Genomic DNA, 15,580 nt, shown 5'->3' on the forward strand with positions numbered 1-15,580 from the left:
GTTACGGGAGGAGGCCGAAATGCACGCGTTTTAGCTCAAGCAGGCTGGCGTGAGGAGGGAAGAACTATACTGACGTGAGGTCTGGAACATGACAAGGAATTAGAATTCAGAAAGCCGACGTAGCTAGTTTGATACTTAACTTTAATCCATTAATGATGAACGTCGCTCTTGACGGTACATGATTCTCAATATTATCTGTCAGGATACATTCGTAGTAACTGAATATGGCGCCTTGTTAGGTCGTAGCAAATGACGTAGCTGGAGGCTATGCTAAACTGTCGTCTCTGCAACTGAGAGCGTATGTAGTCAGTGAACCATCGCTAACAAAGTCGGCTGTACAACTGAGGCGAGTGCTAGGGAGTCTCTCTAGACTAGACCTGCTGTGTGGCGGCGCTCGGTCTACAATCACTGATAGTGGCGACACGCGGGTCCGACGTATACTAACGGACCGCGGCCGATTTAAAGGCTACCACCTAGCAGTGACACCACAGAAACGAAACAAGGACGATAAATGGTTTGGACAAGAAAGGAATTTATGGCACAACTTGACTAAAAACAGACCAACTGATAGGGCACATTCTGAGGGATGAAAGAATTGTCAGATTGGTAAAGGAGGAGTGTGTGATGGATACAAATTACAGAGAGAGAACAAGGAATGAATACAGTAAGGAGATTCAGATGGATGTAGTGTCAGTGGTTATAAAGAGCTGAGAATGTTGGCGCATGATAGAACAGCCTAGACAGCTGCAACAAAGCGGTCTTCGGGTTGAAGGCCACAGAACAATTTCAGTAAATGATTCTTCAAAATTGGAGGAGTTTTCTCTTCCATTACTATTATGTTCATATTTTTGACCTTTCTATCGACTCTTTCAGAGAGAATGGATGTACATGGTAACGGGTAGTAATGCTAAAACATTTTATTGTATTCTACTTCCATCGTTTTGACTTAGCTTCAGGCAGTGGCAGGAGCAGTTACGTAAACCACTCCGCAGTATGTGTAGTCGGTTGCCATCCTGTTACGCTGAACTAGGGACTCCAAAACGGTGTTGCTGAGTGAGAGACGCCAACTTTCTGCCTCAAATCCGCCAATGGGAGGACAGGGAGCCGTCACGTGAGATACGCAGGAGAGTCGGCGACGTAGCGGCTGCAACAGCGGATCGCTCTCTTGCCTGCCAGCTTCCTTACCCCTGGACGTGTCCACCAGTCCTTCCCATTGAAGGGAAAAGGCTCTTTCCGCACCATGTGCGGTTCAGGCCGCGGCCGTAGCCAGTTTTCATGAACATTGTGTCCCTTAGTGGTAGTTCTTGGGAATAAAACCCATTTTTTTGCTGAATCCTGGCATTTGTCATTATACGTGTAGGAAAAACACCCCGGATGCTCACCTGCTACCATCGCGACATGCACAGGAATAAGGAAAGTAGGAGTTTCTGTACGTATCATCGTGTCGACGACGTCACCGCTCTTATTAGCGACTTCACGGGAGCTCAGTTGAGAAACTATTTTGGATCGAGTCGAGGGTCGTTCTGTGGAAGGATTTCGAATAAAGTGAATTAAGGAAAGCACAGGTATACTTAATCAGAATGAGCGAGAGATTATTGGCATACCAACCTTATTTGTATAAGTTGATCTTCTTCCTTACTGAAGCGTTAAAGAGTGCGCAAGAAATGTACGAGGAGAGGCACAAGAATGTGCCGAGTCAGTACTTACAGGTCCATAACTGTGGAACGTCAGATAAAGCTTGATGCGATCGGCGTTCGCCAGAATGTAGTCCCTCAGAGCCCTCGTTTCGGGCTCGGAAAAAACTTCAGCGCCTGCGTAAGTAGTCGCACACGGGGAGTCACTAGCACCTACCTCTGGAACAGACACAGACGTAAACACAAAGCTTTAGTTTCGAAATACTTGCTTGAAAACACCCAATAATATTATGTTCACATTCGTCTACAAAGGTCACATTCACTAACGTTCGTAAGCTACGGGATTTTTGAAACCCATGAAAATAGGTAAGTGGCTACAAATAACGTATCAAAAATGGTTCAAATGGCACTAAGCACAATGGAACTTAACATCCGAGGTCATCAGGCCTCTAGACTTAGAACTACTTAAACCTAACTAAGGACATCACACACATCCATGCCCGAGGCAGGATTCGAACTTGCGACCGTAGCAGCCGCGTGGTTCCGAACGGAAGCGCCTAGAACCGCTCGACCACAGCGGCCGGCTATAACGTATCAAATGATAGATCCGTAACAGATAATATCTCAAAGCTTTTCTTTAAACACGGTACCGGGAAGTTAGTTTGGATAACCGCCGATAGGGTCGCACTGGCCGTAGTTGCTGAAGATGGCGGCGAACCAGGCAGACAAAGCATTTTACGTGCTTGCCAGTCGCTAGCGAGTGTGCAAAGAGATTACCAGTTTTATCAACAGATAGTTTACAACAGCATAGAGAAGTCGTACAAGAAATTTAGGAATGATTGCTGTCTTTGCGATGCAAAACTTTCGGGCCGACAGGCAGTGTCTGATCAGACAGTGGACCGTGTGGGAGACGAGAAGGGCCAGTTATGGCCGAAGAGACGACGGTCGCTAGGGGCACCAGGTTTGAGAGTTCGCTTAAGTACCCATCTGATGGGCCTCAAATTTCACGGAAGGCCTACCGCAACAACAAAAAACTACTTCAGCACGTTACACGTTACAAAGTACCGGGGAGGTTGCATGGGGGCTTAATTATATGAAATGCAAATATTTTTAGTTTTTCGGTTTAGTAGCTGTCTGTCCGATTACGAAGTCTCGTAAACGGTTGGCCCTGACTCGTATTATTACGCAATCTGACTGCATTGAACAATGAATGAAATGGAAATTTTTCATTAACACAATTAATTAATTAATTAAGTCCCCAGCAACTATAAAACCTACGAAACCAAAGCACAAGTATAACTGTTCTGTGTGTGGGAGTGTGACTCAACGTACGCATCTGGCACGGTTCTTCTTCAACAACACAAGAATTTTTAAATAACATTTATACTGAATTAATTAAAGGAAATAAAAATACCATAATTACTCAAGAGAACCACAATTACACTCTAATCCAAGAACACAAGCCAGATGCTTTGTTGACTGAACCTGTAATGACGCATTATTTAAAACATGGAAATAATGAAAAATAAATCAAGTTTCGTTACCTTCATATATTGACCAAAATCACTCTCATAATTACAATATACCTCCACACCGATTCGCTATTACAACATCTCAACAAGAATTTTTCAGTATCACATCTCAGCAAGCACATCTCAACACGAACTGACTACTACGAGCTCTCCCCAAGCACTGACTTCTAGCACATCTCAATAATGACTTCCCGTGGAGGCGGCGGAACAATGCTCTCTAGCGATCTCTGGCGCTGTGGCTCAGTGTAGCCACCTTTCATATGCCCTTCCTCCACGGCTAGAATTTGATGGTATTTTTGCCAGCATTGGTGGTGAAAATACCAGCAAATTCGTCAAAAAAATACAGACAAAAATAAAAGATAATATTAATACGTAAATATCATATAACTAGATAAAATTTTGGCTTTGCACTGACCTTTCAATAACCTAATATATAAAATACTGTAAGCAATACAAATTCTTTCATACATGTGACTTTACATAACAGTTTACACAAGTATTATATGGTTAAACAGTTCAATCAATAGCGTCAGCAATGACGAATATGTGCAGGTAACAGTCTCATAACTATCCACAAACAGTAATACACAAAAAATCAGTTTATACAAATATTCACATAAACGCTTTCCATAGCTCAAGAATAAGCAGTTGATAGTTCCAGCAGTAGCACCCAGCAATGGTCACTTGTTGGTGTCAGCACCTGTTGACATCATCTTAGTAGAAGCAGTCCATCAGTGGCACCCAGTAATGTTGAGCAGGTGCAGACACCAACAAGTAACACCATTTCAGTAGAATCAGTCCATTAGTGGCACCAGCAATGTTGATCAGGTGCACACAGCAACAGGTGACTTCATTTCAGTAGAAGCAATCCATCAGTGGCACCCAGCAATGTTGAGTAGGTGCAGACATCAACAGGTGACATCTTTTCAGTAGAAGCAGTCCATCAGTGGCACCCAGCAATGTTGAGCAGGTACACACAGCAACAGGTGACATCTCTTCAGTAGAAACAGTCCATCAGTGGCACCCGCAATGTTGATCAGGTGCACACAGCAACAGGTGACTTCATTTCAGTAGAAGCAATCCATCAGTGGCACCCAGCAATGTTGAGTAGGTGCAGACACCAACAAGTAACACCATTTCAGTAGAAGCAGTCCATTAGTGGCACCAGCAATGTTGATCAGGTGCACACAGCAACAGTCACATTTCTCAGCAGAAGCAGTTCCATAAAATACACTGTCACTGATCACACTGTTCATCAGAGTTTATAAGCAGAAATTAAACATGTCCTAGTGGCACCAATATTGTAGAAAAGGTACAAGTAACAGTCCATAATTTTTTTACAATCACTGATCACACAGTTCATCAGCAGAAATTAAACATGTCCTTGTGGCACCAATCATGTAGAAAAAGTGCAAGTAACAGTCCATACTATTCACCATAACTACTGAGACAGTTCAGTCATGAACAATAGTTTGAATGCACATACAATTTCTTTAACAAATTATTATCAATGCTCTTACACTAAACATACAAATCATAATAAACACACAAATGATATCAGGTAATTGTCACATTAACTATTACAGTACACAATAACAGTTAACCTATAATATTTATAGGTGTCAGTGCAAGCCACTACCAACAAATAAAATAATATTTAGGAGATAGGTTGGGATCACTTCTCTGGGATTAAAAAAGGAAAACACACAAAACACACTCTCATCTTTCATCCACATTAGTGCTATTGTGTAGTTGAATAGTGTTAACTGTGTAAATGCAATTCTATCAAAAGTTGATGTTCATCATGTGTATCAAGTAGTAGTGGCAGCAATGTATAACAGTCAATAATAGTTAGTCAACGTCATAGTCATCATGTCTAGACCAATGTTTGCCAAGCCAGATCAAATTGTACTGTTGCTGAACAACTGTCAGTGAGCCAAGATATGCAAATACTTCCTCTCTTAAAAAAAAGTGTATACTGCTTATTGATTTAACAAAGTGTGTGTGTAGGCAATCTTCTTTCTACTTTAGTGTTCTAGTCTGCCATCTTCATCCTCCTTGTTCCATATAAACCAACAAAAACAATATGCTCCTCATTTACTTTACCTCTTATCCACCAAAACTCCAATAATCATTAGCATCACAACATCTCAATACTTCACTAATACCTTTTCAATACGTCGATCATCAATATCATTTACCTTACCTTTTGTCCACGAAAACTCCAATAATCATCTACTTCACCTAATCTCAATACCTCAATAATACGTCGATACATATAAACCTCAGCACCAATATCATTTCGCTTCCATAGCAACACTTTCCTCTAGTCAGTCTCCTCGAACAAGTACAGATAAAAACCTAATACAAACCTCATCATCCCATTCAATCCGAAGACACAGTGTCCACACACAACCTCTGCGTAATCCATCTGACACAAATTTTCTACTCATTATAAATTATAAGATACATTTTGGTTCCTTGTCCATCATTAAATAAAAGAAATGCATACATGACCTCTAACAGACTTAGTTCGAATAACTCTCAGTAATTAAGTACGATTACGGAGTGTGAATGATCATCATATTTCACAGTGTGTACACCACTTCAAGAATCATAGCAGAAGCAAACATGTGGAGTATTTTTGTGTCAAGTGTCACTTCCTATTTCAATTGCTCACGAAAATGCAGTGTAATACTGTCAATGGTCTAAACCTAGTTTTGGTCTGTCATGTCGTTAGCTTCCTTCCTATTAGCATAAATTTATACAGCTTCCATAAAACCTCAGCTCATGTGACTTCTATGACTTTCTTGTACTAATGTCGTTCGTCGAATTACTGCAGTTCATTTTCTTATCTTAAAAATATAAGGCACTGAGCGTATGCAAAACAAGCAATAGCGAGTAAATATACCAGTAGAGAACAGAATGTCAACAAGTGGATGCAGCACAATTCCTACAACGAGGCTCTGCCAAGCAAACAATCTATAATTAATACCACAGTGTGACCTAAACTCCATGTTCGTACACCGTATATCAGCATTTCTATATTCTAAATTAAAGAGTAGTTATGACAACAAAACAGAAATGTGTAAATATGCAATCCATACGCAAGGCAGCAAATATGTTATCTAACATAATAAGCAGGTCATTAGCATCATATCAGCATAAGCAAATAAATGTTCATACGTAACCTTAATAAGTAAATATGAAGGCGCAAGCAGATAAATCACAAAGTATATCTTACATACATAACCACAGTCAGCACAATTAATCAGTTGTCAATTACAATTTAAATAAATAAGCACAGCAGACACATAATAAAAAAAATATGACATCAGTAAAAGAGCAGTGCAGCCAAGCGATGCATAATATATACAAATAACAAGCCTGTTCATTAATCAATAATTGTCAAAATCAGCAAATGTACACAAGCACGTCGCTTCACAAGTAAATTCATAGAACATGAAATTTAGCACAAAGTATGAATCACGTAATCGCGAGCAGCAAATTACATCTAAAATACGTACCTACGCGGAAATATGTTTCCTGAAAAATAAACTCAATTAATAGTTACCCTTTTTAGTGTATTAGTTTCTTCTTCGAAATTATATTCCTTCTGAAATTTTCTCCGTAGCAAGTCGTCTTAACGTCGGACACGCACAGAATTTACCTGAAGGTCTTAAATATTTTCTACAACCATATCCTGAAAAATACTGAACGTTAATAACATAATTCATCAAGTCACTATCGCTTTATACTGAATTTAATCGGAGAAATTAGACTGTGTATTTGTTTACGGCTGTCAGTGCATTCACACTGAGCACTCGATCAGCTGTTGGCGCGTGACGTTGGAAGTAATTGTTTGCGGTCAACGACTGCCTTGTGCGGCGCGCAGACTGACTGTTGCTTTGAGTACGCGCCGCCGCCAAACACAGCGCGGTATCCTTGTACTCTCTCCATGTTTACGTATAGCTATTAGTTTCTCACAAGTATGTCATTCCACAAAAATTTTAACGTTTGATATATGATGTATTCCTTTAGAGCGTCGAGATTTAAGAGTTTCTACTTCAACAGTGTTATCATGTATAATTTTGCGAACTCTATATGGACCGTTATAAAGCAGAAAAAATTTGCGACACAAGCCTTTTCCTTTATGAGACAAACGGTGGGACTTAATTAATACCTTTTGACCAACTGACAAGATTTTTAAACGACCAGGACGTTTAGCTGATTTCTCTCTTCTTGCAGCCGCAGACGCAATATTTCGTAGAGCCAGGTTGACAACTTCAGAACGCCGCAGTTTCCGTGAAGGCGGAAAAGGAACGATTTCAGAAATGCGATTTGTTGGTACTTTATTTTTTAATATCAATAGAGGCGGTAAAGAAGTTGAGTCATTAGGAAGTTCATTCAGAATGTTTTGAAAAATATGAAGATACTGATCCCAAGTTCTGTGATTCTGATGACAATAAAGACGGCACAATTTATTGATTTCCTTCATCCATCTCTCTGAAGCATTAGATTGAGGGTGAAAAAGTGAAATGAAGATTGGTTTAATTTTACGACGCCGTAGAGTACGAAGCCAAATTTTAGAGTGAAACTGTGATCCATTATCTGATATAACCTTATCAACATGACCAACTTCTTTAAGAAAATGTTTGATGAAAGCATTAGATACTGAACGAGCTGTTGCTTTGCGTAAAGGTGTAAAACACACATATTTTGATGTCAATTCCACTGCTACGAAAATGTACGCAAAACCATTAGAAGAACGAACCACTGGACCGAACAAATCGACTGCAGCCATCTCCTTTAATTTCGCTGGAATGATAGGAAACAACGGTGCTCTGTGAGAAACAGTTGGCGGCTTAGCCTGTTGACATAATTTGCATTTGGCAAGAACAGATCGAATACGTTTTTCCATATTAATGAAGTAGCAATTTTCTCGTAATTTATAAAAGCATTTTCTGGGACCAAAGTGCGCATAACTGAAATGTGTAAATGAGGTGTGGCCAAATCATCCAATCTAACAAAGCGTCTAAGAAAATTACAGACACCAAGGAAACTACGAATATCACGTTTTGTGGTAGGAACAGCATAATTACGAATAGCGTCTAGTTTCTCTGGATCAGGAAGAATACCTTCTGTAGAAATAATGTGACCGAGAAATTTCACCTGAGAACGACCAAATTCAGATTTTTTTAAGTTCACTGTAATGCCAACTCTTGCAAAGATACGTAATAATGAATCCAAAATTTTGTTATGCTCACTCCAGGAACGTTTAGCAATAAGAATATCGTCAACATATGAAGTAATATTGTCACGAAGATAAACAGGTAAAATTTCATTTAAACTGCGAATGAATGCTGCTGAAGTTACAGTAAGTCCAAACGGTAATTTCCAAAGTCACTTTTGGGTAAAATAGTCAAATCCGTTTATTTTTTACCTACTGTCTAGATAGATGGATAGTAGAAGAATTGTTTTTTATAGATGCAAAGAATAGTGAAAGAGTAGGCAGCGGTGCAGAAAACTAAAAGGGAAATAGCACCACTACAGCTCGGGGCCCTGTGAGCGCTACGGCACATATTCACTTAGTGTAGTGAATCCCCTGAGGACCTTAATAGCTGCACATAAATTCCAGTTTGTGACTCAGTGGCAAATCTGGCGGAAGTGCGCACGTAAATCGATCCAACCATGAACATGGACGTATGTCATTCCTAGAATTGCAAAAGATCTTAAATTTCCGAACAGACAAGAAGTGTTTACAGTCAAAGCTTCCGCCTCGCGGCGACAAAGACCTACCGCGTCTGTCCCAGTCCCAATGTCGATTATTGTCAAGTTCCCGCGCCTGGCGCTCTCTTGTTACATCCCGTAAATGAAACAAATTACTTTCTTCAAAGCCCTCTGCTATCTGTGATACTAAATTTCGTCTGCTGTCTTTTCCTGCGATTTCGCTTTCAATATATTTGTCTTGCTTTTGTAATGCCTCAGATTCCCTTTTGACGCGTTCATTAACTTTTCCCTGATTTTCAACATGCTTATTTATGTTCTGGTACTCTTCGGTTTCTGCAAATGGTAATGGAGCTGTATCATCTGAATCTCTATCCCCATTTAAACTAAGACTTGTCAATTTATCTGAAATCTCCTCAACTCTTTCCGATAAGTCACCTATTTTTTCTTTCTGTTTATTTACGTCTTCCGTAAGTGTCGCGACTCGGGTTTCAGTGTTGACACATTTGGTAGTTAACTGTTCATATTGTTGTGTTAGATTATTTATTCTGTCATTTGGTACGGATTCCTCGATTCTCTCAAATATTTCTTCCTTATCGTGTGCACGTTGTAAATTTAATTCTGAAAATTTTTGTACTATCACGCGATCTCTTTCTTCCTGTTCTCTATCCTGTTCCCTTTGTCTAATCTCTACTGCAATTAATCTATTATTGTGAGCATTCAAAATCGGTTGTACTTCTTCTCTGATTTCTTTCTTTAATTCATCTTTCATGTTTTTGAAACAAGTCCCTATTCGTGAATCTAACCGTGTTTCCATTGTTCCCATCTCAGTTCTAATTGTTCCTATCTCAGTTTTAATTGTTCCTATTTGTGATCCCTGTGAGTCTAACCGTGTTCCCATTGTTCCCATCTCAGTTTTAAATTCAGATCGAAAATTTAATATTACTCTCATCAACTGCTCCATATTAACTTGTTCGAAATTCCTTTCGCTCCTAACATTTCCCGCGAAACCAGTTTCCTTCATCATAGCTGTAAAGCTATCTGAATTCGATACTATTCCAGAATCTTCTGTCGTTAATCTCGGATTCTGTGAATTTTCTGATTGAGAAAAATTTTGAAATGGTTCCGGACTATTTTCCCGACTTATTACATTGTTTTCCACTTCATTATTCAACATACTGTTCTCTTGTGTTGGCGAGTTCGCCATGTCAACAATTTCGTCATTCTGACTATCCATCATTTTTGCCTTTTTCATTGATCGCGTGATCATTTACAAAATATACAAAACTCGCCACTATAAAAAAAATTACACACAATGACACTATATCTCCAACAATATCATTCACACGAAATGCTTCCCTCAATCACGATCATCGAACAATTGAAATAATTGCACTAAATTGTCAAACCCATAGACAAGACAACAAAAATTAAATTTTAAAGAATACCATTAGAAAAATGCCAATTACCAAATCTACACATGCAATATAGACTACAATTACTAAATTACAAATTACTACAACAATCCTACTGTCTACTATTTCTACAATCAGAAGAATTCCAAGGGACGATCCGAAGCAGTGGTCGCCACGTGCATGGGGGCTTAATTATATGAAATGCAAATATTTTTAGTTTTTCGGTTTAGTAGCTGTCTGTCCGATTACGAAGTCTCGTAAACGGTTGGCCCTGACTCGTATTATTACGCAATCTGACTGCATTGAACAATAACAATGAATGAAATGGAAATTTTTCATTAACACAATTAATTAATTAATTAAGTCCCCAGCAACTATAAAACCTACGAAACCAAAGCACAAGTATAACTGTTCTGTGTGTGGGAGTGTGACTCAACGTACGCATCTGGCACGGTTCTTCTTCAACAACACAAGAATTTTTAAATAACATTTATACTGAATTAATTAAAGGAAATAAAAATACCATAATTACTCAAGAGAACCACAATTACACTCTAATCCAAGAACACAAGCCAGATGCTTTGTTGACTGAACCTGTAATGACGCATTATTTAAAACATGGAAATAATGAAAAATAAATCAAGTTTCGTTACCTTCATATATTGACCAAAATCACTCTCATAATTACAATATATCTCCACACCGATTCGCTATTACAACATCTCAACAAGAATTTTTCAGTATCACATCTCAGCAAGCACATCTCAACACGAACTGACTACTACGAGCTCTCCCCAAGCACTGACTTCTAGCACATCTCAATAATGACTTCCCGTGGAGGCGGCGGAACAATGCTCTCTAGCGATCTCTGGCGCTGTGGCTCAGTGTAGCCACCTTTCAAGGTTTCTTCACATGTAACATACAACTTACACAGCTAAATCATGTTTTGTGTAACACGTTCATATGAAATTTCGTGACATATGCTGTATTTATTTCCTAGTTCCTCCGATGAAAAGTAGAATAATTTGTCAACTATTCATTTAGAAGTTGCATTAAAACCCTTGTAGATACAACTCCTGATATCTTTTAAAGCTTATAGTGAAAACAGAAAGAACAAGCGAATAAAATTATTCTGGGCTTGAGGCCACATTTTCAACTATAAAATTCCGACGTTTCGGCGACTGTTGCAAGGCGCCTTCCTCAGGGTGTGTTGCTAACTGCTGAATAAGCTCTAGTTTGGTTACTTACATATTATGGAGGAGTGCTGTCATTGGATATGACGGTGAGGAGGAAGGGTATTTGGAGTTCACTTTATTGTCTTTGCGTTAGGTGTTGTTATTGGCGGAAATAGGTGTTTCCCATTGGAGTTTCCTTTATTGCTTGACATTGGTGGAAATCGGGGAATAGGAAACTGAGCGGCGACTGTAGCGTAGCGTTGTTTACTAACTGCCTAGAATCGGCTAGGCCGCGTCAGCGCTCTGTGTACCCTCCGTCGCTGTGGCCCACCGCGATCCTGTTGCTTTGCGAGAGCTGTGGTTCCGCAAAGCTGTCACTGCTGGCAGACAGGACGCTGGAAGTCGGTACCCGTCTTCTCTATTCATATTGTTGGGTCGCTTAGCTATTTATATAGCCTCTCTAATCTTCCTCCTCAAATGGTTCAAATGACTCTGAGCACTATGGGACTTAACATCTGAGGTCATCAGTCCCCTAGAACTTAGAACTACTTAACCCTAGCTAACCTAAGGACATCACACACATCCATGCCCGAGGCAGGATTCGAACCTCCGACCGAAGCGGTCGCGGGGTTCCGGACTGAAGTGCCTAGAACCGCACGGCCACCGAGGCTGGTGCCTTCCTCCTCAAACTAAACGGCTGTTTCGCCACTACGCGGGCCTCTCGAAATTCGATCTTCATTCTGCACTGTTCCTGATGTTCTGCCACTGCTGATTTCTTGTATTGTTTGAGGCGGATATATCTCTCGTGTTCAGTTAACCTTGTGCTTATTGGACGCCCAGTCTCACCTAATAACACCAGCCCACATTCTCACCCGATTTCCTGAACAGCGTTCGTGTTACACCTCCACTACAGAATCTCGAAGAGTTGCGACACCGCTTTACAGCAGGTATCCTTACCGTCACTCCTGATCTGCTACGTCCTGAATGGGCAGAATTGGACCATCGATTAGGTATGCACTGTGTGAGAAAGACTGGACCCATAGAACATTTATAAACATTGTACAGCCGGCCGCGGTGGTCTCGCGGTTCTAGGCGCGCAGTCCGGAACCGTGCGACTGCTACGGTCGCAGGTTCGAATCCTGCCTCGGGCATGGATGTGTGTGATGTCCTTAGGTTAGTTAGGTTTAAGTAGTTCTAAGTTCTAGGGGACTGATGACCACAGCAGTTGAGTCCCATAGTGCTCAGAGCCATTTGAACCATTTGAAACATTGTACAAAAACTTTGAGAGTTTGTCTTTAACATACTGTAACATTCACTAAGTTGTTCTCTGCCATTACCAGTACCGATTTTTTTGTTGTGCTTCATGGACTTCATACAATGTCCTGTCACATCAGTGTGACCACACACCAGTAGCCTTTTGCCGTACGGACCGCTGCGCTAGATTTCTCGGTTGAGGACCTTCGCGCGAACAGCCCGATGGATGTGGTTCCACAGATTCGAGGTTGGGGCTTTGGTGGCTAGGCAGTACGATAAACTGATCCCGGTGCTCTTCAAACGACGTACGTACGTTGTAAGCTGTGTGACACATTCCATTGTTCTGCTGCTAGATGCCATCGTGCCGAGAAAAGCAAACCGCATGTAGGAATGGCCGTGGACGCCAAGGACAGGTGCATACTTGTGTTGATCCATTGTTCCTTCCAGAACGACAAGGTCATCCAGGAAATTCCCCGAAAACATTCTCCAGCCCATAACACACCATTCTAAGCCCTTGACCCTTTGCTTTCGTGCTTTTCACGTCGTACAGGCCAACGGCCATGTGTCACGTGGAGAATAAAACGTGAGTTATCTGAAAAGCCATCTGGCGCCACTCAGTAGTAGTCCAGATACAGTACTGACGGGCGAATTCCAGCCTTGGTCGCTGCAGAGACCAATACACAGGAACGTTCACTGAACTGTCATTGAGGAGACACTTTATTAGTAGCTCTTTGATTTATTTGGAAGTCAGCAGTTCAATAGATGTTCGTCAATGCGCTCGCACACATCTCCACACCTGTCGTTCATCCTTGAAGTCTATGACCTATGGCGCATCGACTTGCCTCGGCACCGTTTTTGGACAGTGCTGCTTTACCAATCACGGGAAACTTTAACCACTATGCCACCCGAACTGTTTACAAACTTAGTTTTTCGAAAATGCTTCCATCGTAAAGCCAATGACCATACCCTTTTAGTATTACGATAACAACTGCACTGTTTTCCACGTCACCCTCCCCCCCCCCCCCCCCCACTTTTCACTCCCTGACACGCTTTATGTAGCCTCCACTGCTAGTACTCCCACATGTTGTGTATGACTTGTTATTGAACATAGGCGAGAGCCACATATGGCTGGATATGTAATTACCCTGTACACTAGATAATGGTGATGTTGTGGCGAGATAACATGAAAATATGGGTAACACTACAAAATGGCAGTAACAGACAGCATAATGTGCGTGAAACAGTCGCTGCGGACAGTCGCATTGATCAAAGTACTTGTTAAGAAATGTCGTCGACTACTGCATTTATTATGGGCTTATATAGCTCATGTCAGACCGCTGTAGCGCTGAGGAACTCTTTTATGCTAACGTATTATTATTATTATTATTATTATTTGTGCATGAATATCTCCGCTATAATGCACGTGGATTCTAGAAGCAGATATCTTGTGAAAATCAGCTCCAACTCGTCCTCCATTACATCCAGACGACTGTAGATGATGGCGCCCACGGCGAAGCCGCATTCTGTGGCTTGTGGAAGGCATTAGACTCCGTTCCACCCTGTAAATCAGAACCAGAATACAAGCCTGTAGGATACTGGAGTAACATTGTGACTAGATTCTAGAGTTCCTAGCAGACAGACTTCAGTGCGTCTTTCTTAGAGGGACAATAGCTGCATGAAAAACACAAACACACCATAGCACCATCGCCTCCGAATTTTTCTCGTGGCACTACACACCCTGGCAGACGACGTTCACCGGGCATTCGCCATACATGCCCTGCCATCGGATCACCACATTGTGTACCGTGATTCGTCACTCCACACAACGTTTTTCCACTGTTCAGTCGTCCAATATTTACGCTCCTTACACCAAGTGAGGCATAGTTTAGCATTTACTGGCGTGGTGTGTGGCTTATGAGCAGCCGCTCGATCATGTAATCTAAGTTTTCTCACCTTCTACCTAACTGTCATAGTACTTGCAGTGAACCCTGAAGAAGTATGGAATTCCTGTGTGATGGACGCTCTTCAACTGTCGGCGGTCTCTGTCAGTCAACAGACGAGGTCGGCCTGTACGCTTTTGTGTTGTACGTGTCCCTTCACGTTTCCACTTCACTTCGCTTCACAGTTGACTTTGGGGGCCGGCCGAAGTGGCCGTGCGGTTAAAGGCGCTGCAGTCTGGAACCGCAAGACCGCTACGGTCGCAGGTTCGAATCCTGCCTCGGGCATGGATGTTTGTGATGTCCTTAGGTTAGTTAGGTTTAACTAGTTCTGAGTTCTAGGGGACTAATGACCTCAGCAGTTGAGTCCCATAGTGCTCAGAGCCATTTTGACTTTGGGGTCCTTAGGAGTGTGAAAATCTCCCATACAGACGTATGACACAAGTGACATCCGATCACCTGACCACGTTAGAAGTCCGTGAGTTCTGCGGAGCGTCACATTCTGCTCTCTCACGATGTCTAATGACAACTGAGGTCAGTGATATGGAGTACCTGGCAGTAGGTGGCAGCACAATGCACCTAAGTTTTCGGAGTGTCCGGATACTTCTGATCACATAGTGTACCTTACAGCTAATGTGTGGAACGTAATCTCAGTTGGGTGTCTGCCATTATAGGGTCTGCCAGTTATTCTCAATTGTAACACCTTCTAGACTTCTGGCCCACCCTTTCTAAGGGAGTTGCATTGTCAGGCAGACCAAGAGAAGGTTTATGCCTGTTACAACTGGAGTTGAGTCTCAACGTTAATAAGTGCAAAGTATTGCTTACCATTGTGCAGAAAGACTCATTGCTGCTCTTTTATATAAGGAGCGATCAACAAATTTTTATTTGAGGACGTTGCTGCGGCGT

At 41.4% G+C, this 15,580-nt stretch overlaps 1 protein-coding gene across 1 annotated transcript in view; it reads right to left on the reverse strand.

Annotated features, from left to right (window-relative positions):
* LOC126260301 (carboxypeptidase B-like) overlaps nt 1-15,580 on the reverse strand; it is a 157,877-nt gene that overhangs the window by 50,251 nt on the left and 92,046 nt on the right. The window contains exon 5 of the mRNA XM_049957625.1: nt 1,708-1,853. Coding sequence (XP_049813582.1) covers nt 1,708-1,853 — 146 coding nt within the window. The remainder of the gene's footprint in view (nt 1-1,707; nt 1,854-15,580) is intronic.

The sequence above is a fragment of the Schistocerca nitens genome, chromosome 5 (genome assembly GCF_023898315.1).
Source record: "Schistocerca nitens isolate TAMUIC-IGC-003100 chromosome 5, iqSchNite1.1, whole genome shotgun sequence".
Taxonomy (NCBI): Eukaryota; Metazoa; Arthropoda; class Insecta; order Orthoptera; family Acrididae; genus Schistocerca; species Schistocerca nitens.